General features: G+C 37.6%; 2 protein-coding genes across 2 annotated transcripts; one reads left to right on the top strand and one right to left on the bottom strand.

The window, feature by feature from the left end:
• Nucleotides 1–2,511: 2,511 nt before the first annotated feature.
• LOC107599542 (adaptin ear-binding coat-associated protein 1-like) lies at nt 2,512–8,057 on the bottom strand. Its single transcript, XM_016291169.1, has 8 exons — nt 7,841–8,057; nt 6,742–6,842; nt 6,511–6,615; nt 6,300–6,381; nt 5,114–5,219; nt 4,792–4,930; nt 3,433–3,526; nt 2,512–3,241 (listed from the first exon to the last, which is right to left on the bottom strand). The coding sequence occupies exons 1-8, from the start codon at nt 7,933–7,935 to the stop codon at nt 3,181–3,183; spliced, it is 783 nt and encodes a 260-aa protein (XP_016146655.1). The 5' UTR covers nt 7,936–8,057; the 3' UTR covers nt 2,512–3,180.
• A 431-nt stretch (nt 8,058–8,488) lies between these two features.
• On the top strand, nt 8,489–16,488 carry LOC107599541 (epsin-1-like). The gene is made up of 11 exons (XM_016291168.1): nt 8,489–8,563; nt 9,517–9,615; nt 10,273–10,356; nt 10,555–10,710; nt 11,627–11,755; nt 11,857–11,977; nt 13,000–13,166; nt 13,277–13,871; nt 14,612–14,722; nt 15,289–15,441; nt 15,727–16,488. Exons 3-11 carry the CDS (start codon nt 10,288–10,290, stop codon nt 16,125–16,127), a joined length of 1,902 nt encoding a protein of 633 aa, XP_016146654.1. The 5' UTR covers nt 8,489–8,563; nt 9,517–9,615; nt 10,273–10,287; the 3' UTR covers nt 16,128–16,488.
• Nucleotides 16,489–16,925: the final 437 nt, after the last annotated feature.

Here is a 16,925-nt window from a genome sequence, read left to right as displayed (position 1 = left end):
GTCCCCAAACATGCTCCCGTTTTATTAGCCAAGAACATTTCCTCGCAATGTTTCAAAACAAATCTTAACACTGTATTCTGACCTGCTACTACCACGATGAGAGAAAGGACATTTTGTTCATTGCTTGGTTTCTATTTCAGCACCACTGCACTGAAGCCCTGACCATTTGTAAGGCCCAGCTTGGAAGAACTCTCAACAGCTCGGTTGCCTAGCGGACCCGAGTTCGAATCCCACCTCAGACACCCATCACAGCAAGACTGAACCATGGAAGTGGACCCAGCAGTGGATGCTGTCCCTGTCTCCAGTGTGGATCGTATTCTAGCGGCTCTGTCTGGTCAAGCCGCCACCATTCACAGACATGAACAGATCCTAGCTGAGGTACTGCAGCGCCTGAGTGAGCAGGCTAGGCCTCAAGCCTCCCCGGTATTAACCACTCCAGCTGAAGGGTCCACACCCCTGGGCCTCTACCTGAGCCAAGACTGCCGGCACCCGAGAGGTATGATGGGAACCCTGAGAGGTGTCGGGGCTTCATCACTCAGTGCACTTTGACATTTGGTTTACAACCTAACAGCTTCCCCACAGCGAACAGCAAGGTGGCATACATCATCACTCTGCTCACCGGACGAGCACTGGACTGGGCTACGGCTCTGTGGGAGCAGCATTCCCCACTTACTGACGATTGTGACCTATTTGTTGCAGAGATGAGGAGGGTCTTCCATCACCCTACCGGTGGGGGAGAGGTTGACCACAGGCTGCTTCAGATTTCTCAAGGGACCAGGAGTGTGGCAGACTTCGCAATTGAGTTCCGCACCCTAGCCTCGGAGAGCGGGTGGGACCAACGAGCTCTGAGAGCGACGTTTCGCCATGCCCTATCCCCTGAGCTCAAGGATGAACTGGCCTTCCGGGATCTGGCTCCGGACTTAGAGTCCCTTATCGACACGGCGATCAGAGTGGACAACCGCATTCGAGAGCGCAGACGGGAACACCGGGAAATGCAACAAAAGTCCTGGTGTGAAAGCACCCTTGACCAGCTACCATGGTCCACAACATTTACTATCTTAAACTGGATTTTCCAGCAGAAACTGATAAGCACAATATTACGTGATTAACCATCTGTATTTGTGGTGGTTTTATTTACTTTCCAAATCCCTCCACAAACTCTGGCAAGCGAATTAGTCAAATGTGAATGCTTGAGGATGCTAATATGTGCAAATTTCTGTATGTTTGAGAGAAAATTGCTACAAAGATCGATTACAGATAGAAGAATTGTACATGTCATGGTAACCATGTTGTCTGCCTACAATAAAATTAGCAATCAGTTATTACCAGTGTCGGGAGTAACGCATTACAAAAGTAATAATACTACAGTAGTATATTACGTTTTCCTGTAACGCAGTAATATAACGCATTACTAATAAAATTTGGGTAATATTATTACTCTATACAATCTCAGTAACGCAAGTTACAACAACATATTACTAACACCGCAAAACAGCACCAGAGAAAAAATTCCTCGGGTAAAATAGTTAGTCTATCTTCTGTTGCTGGAAATAGATGGTTGAGACGGATTCTACATTTGTAAGATGGACACACTCCTGTTATTTTCAGTTTCGTGCACAGATTTTCAAAAACAACCTGTTTAACGTAAAATACGTTTCTTCTCATGTTTTTCACTATAGGCTACGGGCCACAAGAGAAATATTAAGGGAATAATTTAAGACAGATATATACCATCATCAGCCTATATTGAAGTAATGTTGTCTTAAGAGAATATGCGCCGTTAATGCAGCGTTAGAAAGCTCCGTCAGTTTTTTTTACTTTCACTTTCTCTCTAGACTAGTGAATTTACTGATGTTCACCGCGTTGCTTGACCCCGCCCCCATAATATCAATCGTCTATAGGCCACATATTAGATACCCTACCACATTACCCTCCACTGGGTGTAGAATGAGCAGCAATAAACTACATTTGGGCATTTTATAATACTTCTGTGGATATTTTGGTGAAAGTAATTTAAAAGTAACTCAAAAATAGTGTAACGCGTTACAATTCAGAGACAGTAATATTGTAATGTAACTAATTACTTTCAAAAGACAGTAACTAGTAATATATAACGTATTACATTTTGGAAGTAACTTGCCCAACTCTGGTTATTACTGTAAGACCATAATAGAATAAAGAGTAAAATATTTAATCCACGACAGTGTAGTACTGTATAGTAACTGTGGTATTTCGGCTGAAAAATTAACATAATAACTTTTTATGTTTTGTAAGGGTGACAAAACAGCAGACATACCTGCTGTACTTTGGAGTCGAGAGGCTTGATATCCAATAGCTATGGGCCTCCATAACAGTAATATGATTGCATTTGTTTCCATAAGCTAAACTAGGCATAAAGCATTGTAACACATAAATATTTTTCATATACTGCCAGGGCAAATGCTAATATTTTTGAGAATCATATTCCACAGAGATTATATTATTCAAAATGATAACATTTGAAGCGATGTGTGTTGTTCTTTCGTATATTTTATTTTAGTTTAACACGTAAATGACTATCTGTTATCTGTAAGTAAATGACAATATGGATATGTAATGAATATCTAGATATAATCCCTTTATTTGAGGGACATACGTTTTCTAAATTGTGGCCTTCAATCAGTATTTTTGTATATTTATACTGTACAGGTTTTATATATTCTTATGATATACAAGATGTTAAGCTCTTAACATATCCAAGCCTCACTTAAATTGTACACTTTCAATCAAAATCTCTGCCTTTTTTTAAACACTCAAAACACACACATATGTTCACTCCTCCAAACCTAAGACAAACATATACAGGTCATGACAACAAAATGGACACATCCAACACCTTGTGGACAAATGTAAAGATACTGAAACAATCTTCAAAACATTACCATTAAGTTTTACATATAACTCCCGTGGGATGTTCCTCTCTTTTATACAATCTTTTTCATAATTGAATTTGATTGATTTGTTTTATAAGACTAACATAATTCTTATTAGCCTATTTCTCACCTCCTTGCTCTGCTATGATTAGCAGCTTTACATACAGCTTGCCTCTAATTTTCCATACAATTATGCAGTATCTTTTAATTGCAGTAGTTTTGATGGAGGAATGGGAACAATAATGGAATGAAGGAGGATAAAACTTTTTCAGAACTGGACCCAGTTCCCAGAAGAGGGTTCTTGGCGTGATGCTGGAGGAGGAACAGTGCTGAAAGAAAGCAAGAAAGAAAGAAAGAACGAAAGAAAAAACATTAAAAAAAATACATGATTCTAGCTTTTACACACTTATAAAGGTAGTGGTTTAGGACAAGTGTAATGAAAATATTTAGTGATCAGTAGTAATATCCGAGTACAGGAACATATTCAATGGTCAAGAATCAAGGTCTCTAATCATATTACCTTGCAGAGCTAGAGAAGTCACCCCATAGGTCAGAGCTGGGGTTTGACTGAACCACTGTATTAGAGTTACTGCTGTCCAGTTCTAATAAACATTCTAAAAGTAGAAAAAGAAAGTGAGGTCAAAAAATAGAGGGGAAAAAAAGTACAACGTAATTCAAATTAATTTTCTATAAATAATATCTGTAAAATTTAGTTGCATCTGTCTTTATGTGCATTAGTGCAACCCACTGCATTTAGAGTGGGTTAACATATTAAAGGGAGCGTTCACCCAAAAATGAAAATTCTGTCATTAATTACTCACCCTCATGTCGTTCTAAACCCGTAAGACCTCCGTTCATCTTCAGAACACAAATTAAGATATTTTTGATGAATTCTGAGAGCACTCTGACCCTCCCATAGACAACAATGTAATTACCACGATCAAGGTCCAGAAACGTAGCAAGGAGATCGGTAAAATAATCCATGTGACATCAGGGGTTCAACCGTAACTTTACGAAGCTACATTACATTGCTGTCTATGGGAGGGTCAGAGTGCTCTCAGAATTCATCAAAAATATCTTAATTTGTGTTCTGAAGATGAACAGAGGTCTTACGGGTTTAGAACGACATGAGGGTGAGTAATTATTGACGGAATTTTCATTTTTGGGTGAACTAACCCTTTAAAGGAATAATTCATCCAAAAATGAAAAATGGCTGAATGTCACCCACAGGCCATCCAAGATGTAGATTAGTTTGTTTCTTTATTGGAACAGATTTGGAGAAATGTAGCATTGCATCACTTGCTCACAAATGGATACTCTGCAGTGAACGGGTGCCATCAGAATGAGAGTCCAAACAACTGACAAGCGTGCTTGTAAGAAACAAAGCTATCATTAAGGTGTCTCTGATAAGCAATATTATGGATATAGGAGTCATATTTTAGCCTAGATGTTAAAGCTTTTAATGATTGATTTTTTTTCACTTTACAAGACATTAATTGATGGACTGGAGTTGCGTGGATTACTTTTGGATTATTGTGATGGTGTTATCAGCTGTTTGGACTATCATTCTGATGGCACCCATTCACTGCAGAGGATCCATTGGTGAGAAAACATGTAATGCTGAATTTCTCAAAATCTGTTCCAATGAAAAAACAAACTCATCCACAAAATCACTAACTGGAGTAAATGGGTGAACAATTCCTTTACTAAAAATACATGGTCAGAATTCATATTTTACATTTACAGTTGGTGGCTGACTAAATACTTTTTTTCCCCACTGTATATATAAAATTCTGTAAATGTAAAATCAAAAATGAATCAAAGAAAAGAGGATATTTTAGATTTTATATTGAAGCAGTAATTGTGTCAAATGATGTACCTGTTTGTGCTCCTCCTGATGGCTGTACTGTGTTGTGATTGGATGGAGGAGGAGGGGCTATCTTTCCTCCTGGAGGTGGAGGGAGGAGCCCCAAGCCTCCTGAGCTCTGCGGGCGGGGCTTGTCCCTCTTTTTACCTTGCTAAATACAAAAAAAATTCTCTAATTTAACACAAACTCATGTTTACTTATGATATGAGAGCATGAAAAATCACTGTATATTCTTTTGAAAATGTAGTGATGCTAGACTATAAGGCCATAATCAGATTTTTTATTTTTTTTTTCAAGCAGTTTTCAGCGGTTTTGCATTTTAGTTTAGTTTTACCCCGATATTCAGTGTGATGGTCTGTCCCTCTTTGAAGCCTAGATCCAGTTTGGGTCCTGAGTCTGCAGCCTGAGAACTTTTGATCTCATTCTCCTGTTTCACCCACCTTACAGAAATATTAAGAAAAAAAAAATCAAAAACTGTACACAAAAGATAAAGGTTCATTATTGGCACTGGTAGTTCCATGACGCACCTTTAACATTCATAGAAACTTTCCATTCCACAAAAGTTTCTTTATCCACCTTTTCCCTGAACGCGGAAGTCTCAACTGACTCATACTGGAACAATGCTTTACATTTCCGGTTTCTAGTCAAATTAACGTATTTTCCGAGCTAATAAAATAACGTTAAACCTATGAAAATGGTTTCACTTTACACTTACAGTGTCGCAGTGACTGACTTTTGCAGTAATTCACCTGTCAAACTTTAATGAGAGGGTAGATGACATGAAGCGACCCGAGGTTAGCTGCATTGAAAACAAATTGAGGGCACATTTCCTACATACACTCGGGGGACTTTGTCCACAAAATGGTAAGAGCACACATTATTTTATTATTTTACACACAGTATTTTAACTTAGATGCTGCAAGCCATGCTCGTTTTCTCTTGTCGTCGTTTGACATAGAATGCAACGCATACAGTGTCGGACACGGACAGATTTGCTGGTGCACAAAAGTACTTTACAGGAATTCCTTAAGTTTATTACTGTTACTGTGGCAGCCAACAACAGCACCGCTTAACCCTGTGCACATTTTTATATTTAGTTACACTGTACAATTCAGTCCATCGTTTTTCCCCGTTTTAACATGAATTTCTATGGAAACCGGAACACGACAGCATCCAAATGGAAGTTAGAATCCATCATGGCGGTGCTCATTGGTTACTCAGTAAAAGGTGTATAGTGGAAAAATGTTTTTGAGATTTTTCAAATGTTCTTCAGACTAAGAAAAAATTGTTCTGTTAAGAACTGTTCACTGAAAGGTTCTTTGGGGAACCAAAAATGGTTCTTCTATGGCATCATTGCAAAAAAAAAAACTTTTGGAACCTTTTTTAAAGAGTGTACATACTAGCATTGCTTATTATGCCCCAAAAGAAACTAAAAACATCCATCTGCATCCAAGATGTCACTACAAATACAAAAGCATTTCCAGTCATAAACATTCACATGATTTTTGATGGAAACTTACTTGAAATGATCCTGCAGTGCTACATTGAAGTCAAAAGAATCACCTCTGTCTCCAAACCCAACACCAATGAATGCACTCCGACCTAAAATACAGGCAGCAAGGATAATGCATGTCTAAACCGTAATATAGAAGCGAAGTATAACTTATTTGCGAGACATTCCATTATGACAGGGCATGCAAAATAAGGTCAGTTTAAAGATGATACACTAACCATTGTCATCCTGTATTCGGAGAACAAAATAGCGGCTGGAATCGCTGACTGTCTCCACTGCAATGCCAGGGAATTCCTCTACAGGCGCTTGAGCAAACAGCTCACCTGAGAACAATGATTTAAAAAGGGGACAACTAAGAGCTTCTTTTGCTGCTCAAATGTCTTTGAGAGTCATCCAATCAAACATTCAGGTCATTTTTTTCTGTTTGGATCAATATGCAGATTTCTAACCTGAGACTTTGTCCTCCAATTTGATATAAGCCACCTTCCCCTTTGCTGTTATGCGCATACGGCCTGTCCAGTCAGGAGTGTCTAACTTCCAGTCAGCCGCCCTGCCATTATCACAGCAGAAATGTAATTTCAAGTCCATCAAATTAAGTGTTTTTCACAACTGTAGATGTTTTTTTGTTTTTGGATGAAATTAACAACGAAAACAAGAAATTATTTTCTGGTGTAGACAAACATTCGGATACATCACAGCAATGAGTAAAAAAAAGTGATTGTCACAAAAATAATACTGAATATGAATTATCACCCCACCTGTTTTCTAAATGCATGTTATTGAGCTTTCTGTTGATCCAGGTTTCTTTTTTTTTCCTTCTGATCTTGTACTTTCTACTTAAAATGTCTGGAAAGGGGTTAAATGTCTTCCGTTCCGATCTTCTGGTCATTTTCACCAGAAGACATTTTCTGGTCAATGACTATTGAAAATGACCAGAAGACAGTGGCATTTAACACCTTTCCACAGTTTATGGCAAATCCAGCAGTATTATTGCAATTTTCAGAACTATTACAAGCCTTCAAGCTCCTCATGAAGGAATACAACTGGGATTTCTCCTCTAAAATGTGTGCCAGTGAATTATCACATTCTCTGTGGGCAAGAGTTTTTAGGGCTAATTATACACTATATAAACTGGACCACATACACGACCCTGAAAACACACGTCACATAAACACAATAACATATTATATAATATAAACAGAATAATGCAAATGATAAATGCTCTATGCACTTCAATTGCATGAAATAATTCCTAAGTGTAATACAATTTTCATTTGCTTATTCTAGACCACTTCCTATTAAGGTTGAGTCGTGAGCTCGTAGACAAACACACCAAGTATCTGACATCACATGATGTTTTTCTTTCGATCAGCAGAACTGTATGATAAACCAATGACAATACACTATCTCTGCGCCACAATGCGCATAATAATAAAAATGCTATAATTGCAGTACAGTGCTGATACAACCAAGACAAAATGGTATTCCAACATTATTTACAGAACAGACACCTGCCATTGGCTGAGGCCCGCATTTCCTTTCATTTACCTGTATCCGCGATTCGACGCCCGCGGCGGGATGCGGTAAACATTGACATCTGGTTTCACGCACAGAATCGACTCGTATTCCACCTCGGACGCCATCTTGAACTGATTTCAGTGGATGTGAGCAATATTTCTGTCTTCATCCAATTTGTTATTGCGGGCCAGCCGCTTCCACAGGCACTGGAGCGTCAGTGACGTCAGTGATGCCTCAGGCACGAGCTTGAGAATCACGCGTCATCAGATCTGAGGGTGTATGGATCGACTCGTTGTTATGGAAACCGGGCTCAGTGCATTCGCAACCATGATGTTGGGATTAGCGGATTTGTCCAGAGATTGTCTTGTCGTCGCCCGTTCGTGTCCACTTGGAATTTCAATAGACCAAGTAGAAGCTTTGACGAACTCTTTAAATCCATAATTTATATATTATTTGTTTATTGTCTGTTATTTATTTGCTAAGGGTTTAAACGCAAAAAAAAAAAATCCGGCAGGTTTGTTTACAATTGTGGGTCTCGGTTTCAACGTAAACCACAAAGCCACGCCCACTCATAAATATTCTCTAACCAGCGGATAAGTGCGTTACACGCATTGCAAACCGTCACTCCCATCTCATGAATATTCAGTAAGAGGCTTGTGTTCGTTTTTTGACAGGTAGCCGTAAACGGAAGCGGACATTTCCGCTAGACTCTGGAAAGCGTTTCAGCTTCTCTCCCGTTCATTCTCCCAAAAGGTTTGTTATATTTAAAAAAAATATATATATTTTTTTTTTGTATCCATCAGTCAGAAAATTTGTCCTCGAGCTGACGTAAGAAGCGATGTTCTATGTAAACCTTTAGCTAAGGCGCAATGTATAATCATGCATTATTATCCTCCTGTTTTTAAGGCGATGGCTCTTCATTCACCAAGCCAAAATCAGCTTTTGCAGGTCTTGCAGACTTGTATGATGCGACATTATCGCAGTTTATTGTATATGACAGCGCACTAGCGCTGTATGTTCGTGTCTGGTATAGTGATTGTCATCATATGATGCTTTTAAGCACACATAAGCTGATGGGTGTTTGGTGTCTGCAGCATTGGTAATATGTCTATCTGCCCTACTGCTAAATCAATCAATCAGAATTTGGATCACAGAGCATTTGGCAAATATTAACAGCGCAGGCTGGATGTGCTTCTGAAAATAGCATAAAATCAAGCATTATTTTGATGGCAGGATGATGCTGTTTGAAAAGTTGTTGGCTGTTGATGTTGCTGTTACAAAAGTCTTCTGTAGCTATTACACATTTAAAATGCTGTTGTAAATACCAGAGAGTAGCATATAAATAATATATAGAATCAGAATCAGAAAGAGCTTTATTGGCAAGTATGTTTGCACATACAAGGAATTTGTTTTGGTGACAGAAGCTTCCAGTACACAGACACAACAATAACACAGATACAAATAAAAAAACATATATGAATAAAATATACATATTTGTGTATATATAAACAAAAATATACAAAGTTGTATGTACAGGTGTGCTATGTAGATTAAATGGAATAGAATAGGATGTGGGGTAGTGTCAAATAAATATAAGTGGTATTGCACATATATATTTATATATTTCTACAAAGGTTGACAGATGTTCATTTTTCTTTAAAACAGCAGGTAGTTACAGAGTTTGTCCTCGTGTTTATGATTTATAGGCTATAAAGTCCACATAGGGAAAAGCTGATGGACTGAAGTGACTGTCAGCAATTTTAGCAATTCAGTCAACAACCATTCCTACATCCTTTATTTATCAGGTAAGTGGAGCAAAAAATTTTTTTAAAAATGACGTTGCATATCCTTTTAAATTTGTTTGCTTGTGTGTTTCATTAATAGCCTATCCATAATAGCAGATGTATATCATAAGTTCTGATCAGGGTTTTATAGTTAATTAAAAATAAAAATATATTTAAAAAAGAATTTTATGTATAAGCTTATTTTATTTCTTATAGTTTTCAAGGCAACCTTTCTCATTTTCATTTAGTTTAACTTGATAGACTAAAATAACTAAAACTGAAATAAAATATTATATTAAAGATACAAGTGACAAAATCATAACGCAAAATTACTACAAATGTAACTAAAATTAATATAAAAACGGAAAATCTTAAAAAAATAAAAGTTTTTAATATTAATAAATACTATAATAGTATAATTATCCTATTATTATTGGATAAATATTGTCTGACTGCTCTGACATACCTTCTATTATATGTATACCTTCTATTATACATTGATTAATACCAGAAACGATAGTGCTGGATGCCATATTATAAAGGCTCTGTTTCCTAGTTATCAAAGTTATCAAACAATGATTCTGTTATGTGATATAAAAGAAGCCGTTTTTAGGATCATATGTGTCATAGAATATAATGTGCAAGTTTTTCAAAAATGGCTTTCTTAAAAATGTCTAGGACAAAACGGCCATCATGAGTCACTCAATGCTGCGACGACAACTGAAAAATCTTGTTCAGAACTTCTCTGAGGCAGAGGTCAAGGTGAGTTTCACTTGCCTTTTTATCACAGAGTTTATTCTCAGTCTTTTATCATCTCCCTTAAGTCGACCGTGTTCAAGTTTCAAGGTGAGACTAGTGCATTACTTTTGTCACTTATATTTATCAGATTTAATTAGTCATATACTGTGCTTTTAAAACTAGTACATAAAGCAGTATTTCCGTGTTGGATATGTTGTGTAGGTTCGAGAAGCGACTTCTAATGACCCCTGGGGGCCATCGAGCTCCCAGATGGCTGACATCTCGGATCTAACCTACAATGTGGTGGCCTGTAACGAGATTTTGGGCATGCTCTGGAAGCGTCTCAATGATGACAAGAATTGGAGGCACATGTACAAGGTGAGTGAAGGAGAGAACTGAAGAGAACAGTCTCCAGGTTTAAGGAACCAGATTCTCTGCTTGCTTGCCTGCTCAGACTGATTGAATATTTATAGCAAGTGATCGTTTATGTGACTCTATCGCGCAGCTGATCATGTTACCTGATCAGTGGCTGGCTTTTTCCTGTCAGCACAGCAGGACCGTTGTTGCTGCCACTGCAGTGTTTGATTATGTGCAGGCAGGATTTTCCATTCAGCTTCACTGCCATGATGTTTCTTCCTCTGTTATGTACTTATGGCTGTTGTTGTATTATTGAGAGAGAAAGATGTAGAAAGAGAGATTGAGTTACACTTTATATTTAATCATGTTTGCTAGTCAAGCATCCCATATAATTACTTAGTCCAAAACACCCTAGTAACACCCTTTAATATGTATTATTTTCATTATTAGTAGTAGTAGTAGTAGTAGTATTTAAAACAACAATAATAATAAAACACCATTTAAACAATATAAGTGGTAAAACACTATTTCCAGGCCAGTAAGATTTACATTTACATTGATCAAAAGTCACAGTAAAGACTTAAAAATTTAGTAAAGATTCTGTTCTTTAAAGCATTCTATTCAAATGTATCATGGTTTCTTGAGCAGCAAATCATCATATTACAATGATTTCTGAAGAATAATGTGACACTGAAGACTGGCTGCTGAAAATTCAGCTTTGCCATCACAGGAATAAATGACATTTTAAAATATATTAAAATAGAAATAAAATAGAATAGTTATTTTAAAGTGTAGTAATATTTCACACTATTAGTTTTTGATCAGCCTTGTTCAGGATAAGAGATTTCCCTCAAAAACTTACTGACCCCAAACTTGTATGTATTAAGGATTGTCAAAACACCTGACGGATCATGTTTTCTCTTTTCTTCTTCTACAGTCTTTAACCCTTCTTGAATATTTGTTGAAAACGGGGTCTGAGCGCATCCCTCAGCAAAGTGTGGAGAACATTCACATTTTCAAAGCCCTAACAGAATACCGCTTCACAGACAAGGATGGAAAGGACCAGGTACTGCAAAATATTAGATTTTTAGTTTTTTTACACCCATTACATTAATAATAGAGGAGAAAGGTCTGAAAGCTTGCCACTAATGGATTTACACTTTGTAGGGGGTGAATGTGAGAGAAAAGGCTAAGATAGTGTTGGTGCTGATTGAGGATGAGGAAAAGCGGAAAGAGGAGAGAGATTTTGCTATGAAGACAAAAGACAAGCTGACAAAGGCTCCCAGTGGTAAGACTCACGAACCAAGAGCAATACAGAAAACAGGCATGGAGCATTTGTTTACAACTTATTTTGCATGTTAAATATAATTAAAGAGACAGTGCACCCTAAAATGAAAATTCTTTCATGATTTACTCAAGGTTGGCAAGACTGTTCCAAATAATGTAAGTGGGTAGAAAGTTGGAAACTGTCCACTTTTGAAGTGGAAACCTCCAAAAAAGGACATAAGAAGCACCAAGAAAGTGACACACACAAATTGTTACCAGAACACATAAACAAGTTAAATCTACTATATTAATTCAATTAAAGTTTATTTGTATTGCATTGCAAAGCAACTTTACAGCAAATTAAGTTTCTACAATATTTAGTGGTAGCTTATCAGTGGTGACTGTCAGTTAATGTACATATGGCAGAAATGTACAGAAAAATCAATTAAAGACATAATCAAACAGACGATGAACACTATTAACAGCAATTATTATATGATGCAATCAAACTTGTGGTAGTTCTGTATGTTGTTTCAGGGTTGGCATCATCTGAGGTCCTCTGAGGGGTTGGCATCATCTCTTCTCAGGTGTTCTGGATCCAGACTGAAGCTTGTGTAAATCCTAGTTACCACGGGATGTCAATCTCATGGCAAAAACAGAGAAACAAATAAGAGACATAATTAGCGTAGCTGCTGTTCCAACCAAGCAAAAATGATTTGTTTAACCCAAGCTAAAGAATAATCATGTCAATTTGATCAGATATAACTGCAGTACAAGATTATGAGATGCATTATTTGAATGCTTGGCCAAAGAGATGTGTCTTTAATCTAGATTTAAACCGAGAGAGTGTGTCTGAACCCCGAAAGTGGGTGACTTAACCACCCACTTCTGTTGTATTTCTTTTTGAACCTTCTAATTTAGAAAGTCTGTAGGCCTGCTATAGTGTTTTGGTCTCTTTATTTGTTTTACTTTTGAATGGTAGTGTTTTTTTTGTTCTTTTATTTTATTTATGATTGAATTTTTTTCTCTCATATTTTATCTCAGCGTCCTCCGCTACAGGACCAGATAAAGAAAAAGCAGAGATCCCACCGTATACAGGGCTGCCTTCCCTGGACAACATCCCATCTGTGGCTGACCTGACCGCCGCTATGGCCAAGAAGAAGGAGGAGCAGAAACGTCTGGAGGCCGAGAGGAAAGAGGCAGAGAGACGGGTGAGAGCGATGGAAACTTCATTAGAGTTATGTTGAGTATGATCACATTATCTGACTATTAACTATTATCAGACTGTCCAAGCTGATATAATGGAAATTTGTGGATTCAGGCTAAGGAGGGTGACACCGAGCCAGATCTTTGGGAAAAAGCAGCGACAGCAGAGCCTCCATCCAACTCGGACCCCTGGGGAGCCCCATCTGATGCATCCAACGAATCCGCCCCGGCTACCAATGACCCTTGGGGGCCACCGTCTGATGATTCAAAGGAATCCAGTCTAACTACCAATGATCCTTGGGGTGAATCTGCTGATGGGACAAACGGATCTGCACCTGCATCCAGTGATCCATGGGGACGATCTGCCAGTGCCAAGAATGATTCTCCACCTGCTTCCAGTGATCCTTGGGGAGGATCTACGAATGTAGAGAAAAGTTCTCCATCTGCTGCGAGTGACCCATGGGGCGACTCTGCTGGATTTTCAGAGGATAAACCCCCGTCAACAAACGATCCTTGGGGTGCTCCAGCTGAAATGGCAAAAGACTCTGATGCAGCAGTGTCAGATCCTTGGGGGGCACCTGCGGATAGTATACAGAATTCAGCACCTGCAACCTCTGACCCCTGGGGGGCGCCGTTAGAAGCATCATCAGCTACATCTGATCCATTTGGTGATGGTTCAAAAGCAGATAATGACCATTGGGGCACAGCAGGTAAGAGAGTGACTGAACTGAAGAACCAGAGAGGTACAACACACCTCAATGTCCACTAATAATGAGTTTTTTTTTTATTGTCTGACTGAGAATTACTTCAAAATGTAGTGAATTTAAACCATCGTGCTAAAGTTTGGGGTCAGTAAGATTTTTTTTTTTAAATAAATGTGTACTTTTATTCAGCAAGAACACATTAAATTGGGCAAAATTGTTACAAAATATTTATTTCAAATTAATGTTGTTCTGTTGATCTTTCTATTTATCAAAGAATCCTGAAAAAAAAACTATCATGGTTTCCACAAAAATATTAAGCAGCACAACTGTTTTTAACATTTGATAATGTAATTCTTGAGAACCAAATCAGCATATTAGACATATCATGTGACACTGAAGACTGGAGTAATGATGCTGAAAATTCAGCTTTGCCATCACAGGAATAAATTACTTTTCAAAATACATTAAAATCAATTACAGATATTTTGAATTGTATTAATATTTCACAATATTACAATTTTTTTACACTATTTTTGATTAAAAAAAAATTATAATAATAATGCAGCCTTGGTGAGCATAAGAGACTTCTTTTAAAAACATTATAAAATCTTACAGACCACAAACTTTTGAATGGTAGTGTAAATGTAGATTACAACATGAATGAAACCGTATTTTGAGAAGGCGTTGTTGTATGTCAAAAAAAAATTTTTTCTAAAAAATCTAATCATTGTATTACTTACTCCCAGCATCTTCACCCCCTGCTGCGACTGACCCCTGGGGTGCCCCATCAGCTCCAACTGATGACCTTTTCGGTGATGGAGGCAGACCAGATCCTTGGGGTGGTTCCTCTGAGAATGGTACTTTTGTAACAGGTTTCTTTTTCTGTTTGTTTCTGCAGTCTCAAATCTTATTTTTCATGGTCAATTTTGAACTAAAATCTCAAGCTGCCATCTAATCAACTTGCTGAGATTTTAAGTAGCTGAATCTGTTGAAGAGGTTGTTTGAGACACTTTTAAACAAGATATCTTTCTATGTTTAAAATTCCTCTTTGAGTTCTATCCAATTTCAGATTTTACATCACTGAATATCTAGCACAAAAAAAAGAACAAACTGTTGTTGTGATTAACTTTCATCTAATTTTGTTCTTAGCATTTTGTTCTTTACAGCAGTTATTTTAAAATAAAAATCATTTGTAGCATTATAAATGTCTTTACTGTCACTTTTAATACATTTATTGCATCCTTGCAGAATAAAAGTATTCAGTTATTAGAAAAAATCTTACTGACTCCAAACCTAACAAGGTAATGTATAATATAAAAATAAAATGTTTTTCCAAAAGCAAGGCTCATTTAAACAGCTTTCTCTTGTTTCAATAGCACAAGGTCATTTAGATTTTTGCCTTATATTTTTTTTCTATCAATAGGTGACACTGCTACAAACACTGCTGATGAGACTAAAAAGCCAGCGTCCTTCCTCGGAGAAGGTGCTTCATTGGTGGACTTGGACTCTCTTATGTCAGTCAAGCCCAAACCTAAACAGCCCCCTCTCAACGCCATCCCCACACAAAAAGCCCCGGGTAAGGAGGGCTGAGAGAGAAAGAGAGAGACATTGACAATAAAAGCAACTGAGAAAGAGAGAGAGAGAGACACATTGTATAGTAGCTGTTTATTTTTGAGTGTTTGTGACGCAGTATTTTTCAAGCCTAGAGTTCATATAGTCACGTGGAACATAACCTGTATGTAGTTGATGTAGATCCCATCTCAACCTTCTTTATCCCTGCTTCTATATGCTATCCACTTCCTTTCTCCCTCCCTCCCCATCACCCACCATCCCTTTTTGTTTGCACTTTCAACTTTCCCAGGTTTTTTGTCAGCCGCAGGCATGACCAGGCCATTGGGCGGCAGCATATCCAATGCAGGCGGTTCTACTGCACAGCCTTCAAACCCAAATTATTTTGGTTTTAACTCCATGACACCCTGTTCCAATGGCCTGTCCCTAAACACAGCCTTCGGGGTGCCTGTCACCCATATGGCATCTCCAACTCAGAATACAAGCCATTCAGCTTTGACTATGTCCAACATGGGCTTTTCCATGGCTAGCCCTAGAATGGTACAACCCAGCACTGCAGGTACTCTTATTGGTGAGTTATCTCCTGTGACCCTCACAGGAACAGTTACCCCACAAGCTCCAGTTCTTCAGCAACCTCCATTGGTTTGGGGCACTGGAACTGGGGCTGCTGGGAAAGGAAATAACATTTTTTGAGTTCTCCATCCAGCATCCATTCATCCCTAGCCTTCTCCTTTCCCCACCTCCTTCATCAATCCTAGTTGATTATGTGTGTATAAGTGTGTGCAAATATTTAAATATTAATGAGCAACAGTATACCGTAAGTATATAAAACAATATTCTTTCTGTTTTGGGGGAAAAAGGCATGCATAGTCCGGTTTTTCCAACATAATGGAAATGAGAGATTTAAGCAGGAATTTTGTATGTTCACTCATTGATGTTTTAGAATCCATAAGAGTGTCATAAAGTTTTAGGAATCTGTCATATATACTGGAATAGTCTGCCAGTCAGCAGATTTTGGCTATACAGTGCCATTCAAAAGATTGGGGTCAGTAATTTTTTTATGCATTTAATTGATCAAGTGACAGTAAACACTTTTACATCGATACAAAAGATTCTGTTTTAAATAAATATTAATGTATTAAGTATTAATAATATTATAAGTAAGTAGTAATATTAAGTATTCTATTCCATTTAAAATAATGCTGTTCTTTTGAACTTCCTATTCATCAAAGAATCCTGGGAAAAAATGTGTTATGGAACACAACTGTTTTCAACATTTATTACAAAAAGAAATGTTAATATCTCTTATTTCCTTCATTTCTTATAAGAAATATTTATCAATAAATGCAGCCTTGGTGAGCATAACAGACTTCTTTCAAAAATGTCATTAAAAAATCTTACTGACCCCAAACAGATCTTTCAATAGTTGTGTATTAAAATAATCAGAGTTTATTCCCAAACCTACCCCAAAATAACCAAGGAAGGCACCAA

Source organism: Sinocyclocheilus grahami, unplaced genomic scaffold (genome assembly GCF_001515645.1).
Source record: "Sinocyclocheilus grahami isolate Dianchi unplaced genomic scaffold, SAMN03320097.WGS_v1.1 scaffold268.1, whole genome shotgun sequence".
Taxonomy (NCBI): Eukaryota; Metazoa; Chordata; class Actinopteri; order Cypriniformes; family Cyprinidae; genus Sinocyclocheilus; species Sinocyclocheilus grahami.
The sequence above is the reverse complement of the archived record's forward strand: the minus strand, read 5'-3'. Positions and strand labels throughout refer to the sequence as shown.

Excerpts from the sequence above, each read along its gene's own strand:
- LOC107599542 (XM_016291169.1), bottom strand. The coding sequence starts at position 7,935 with ATGGCGTCCGAGGTGGAATACGAGTCGATTCTGTGCGTGAAACCAGAT. Across the intron at positions 4,931-5,113 it reads CCATCACACTGAATATCGGG|CAAGGTAAAAAGAGGGACAA; the intron begins GTAAAACTAAAC and ends TTTTGTATTTAG. Across the intron at positions 3,242-3,432 it reads GACTTCTCTAGCTCTGCAAG|CACTGTTCCTCCTCCAGCAT; the intron begins GTAATATGATTA and ends GCTTTCTTTCAG.
- LOC107599541 (XM_016291168.1), top strand. The coding sequence starts at position 10,288 with ATGAGTCACTCAATGCTGCGACGACAACTGAAAAATCTTGTTCAGAAC. Across the intron at positions 10,357-10,554 it reads TCTCTGAGGCAGAGGTCAAG|GTTCGAGAAGCGACTTCTAA; the intron begins GTGAGTTTCACT and ends TATGTTGTGTAG. Across the intron at positions 11,978-12,999 it reads GCTGACAAAGGCTCCCAGTG|CGTCCTCCGCTACAGGACCA; the intron begins GTAAGACTCACG and ends ATTTTATCTCAG.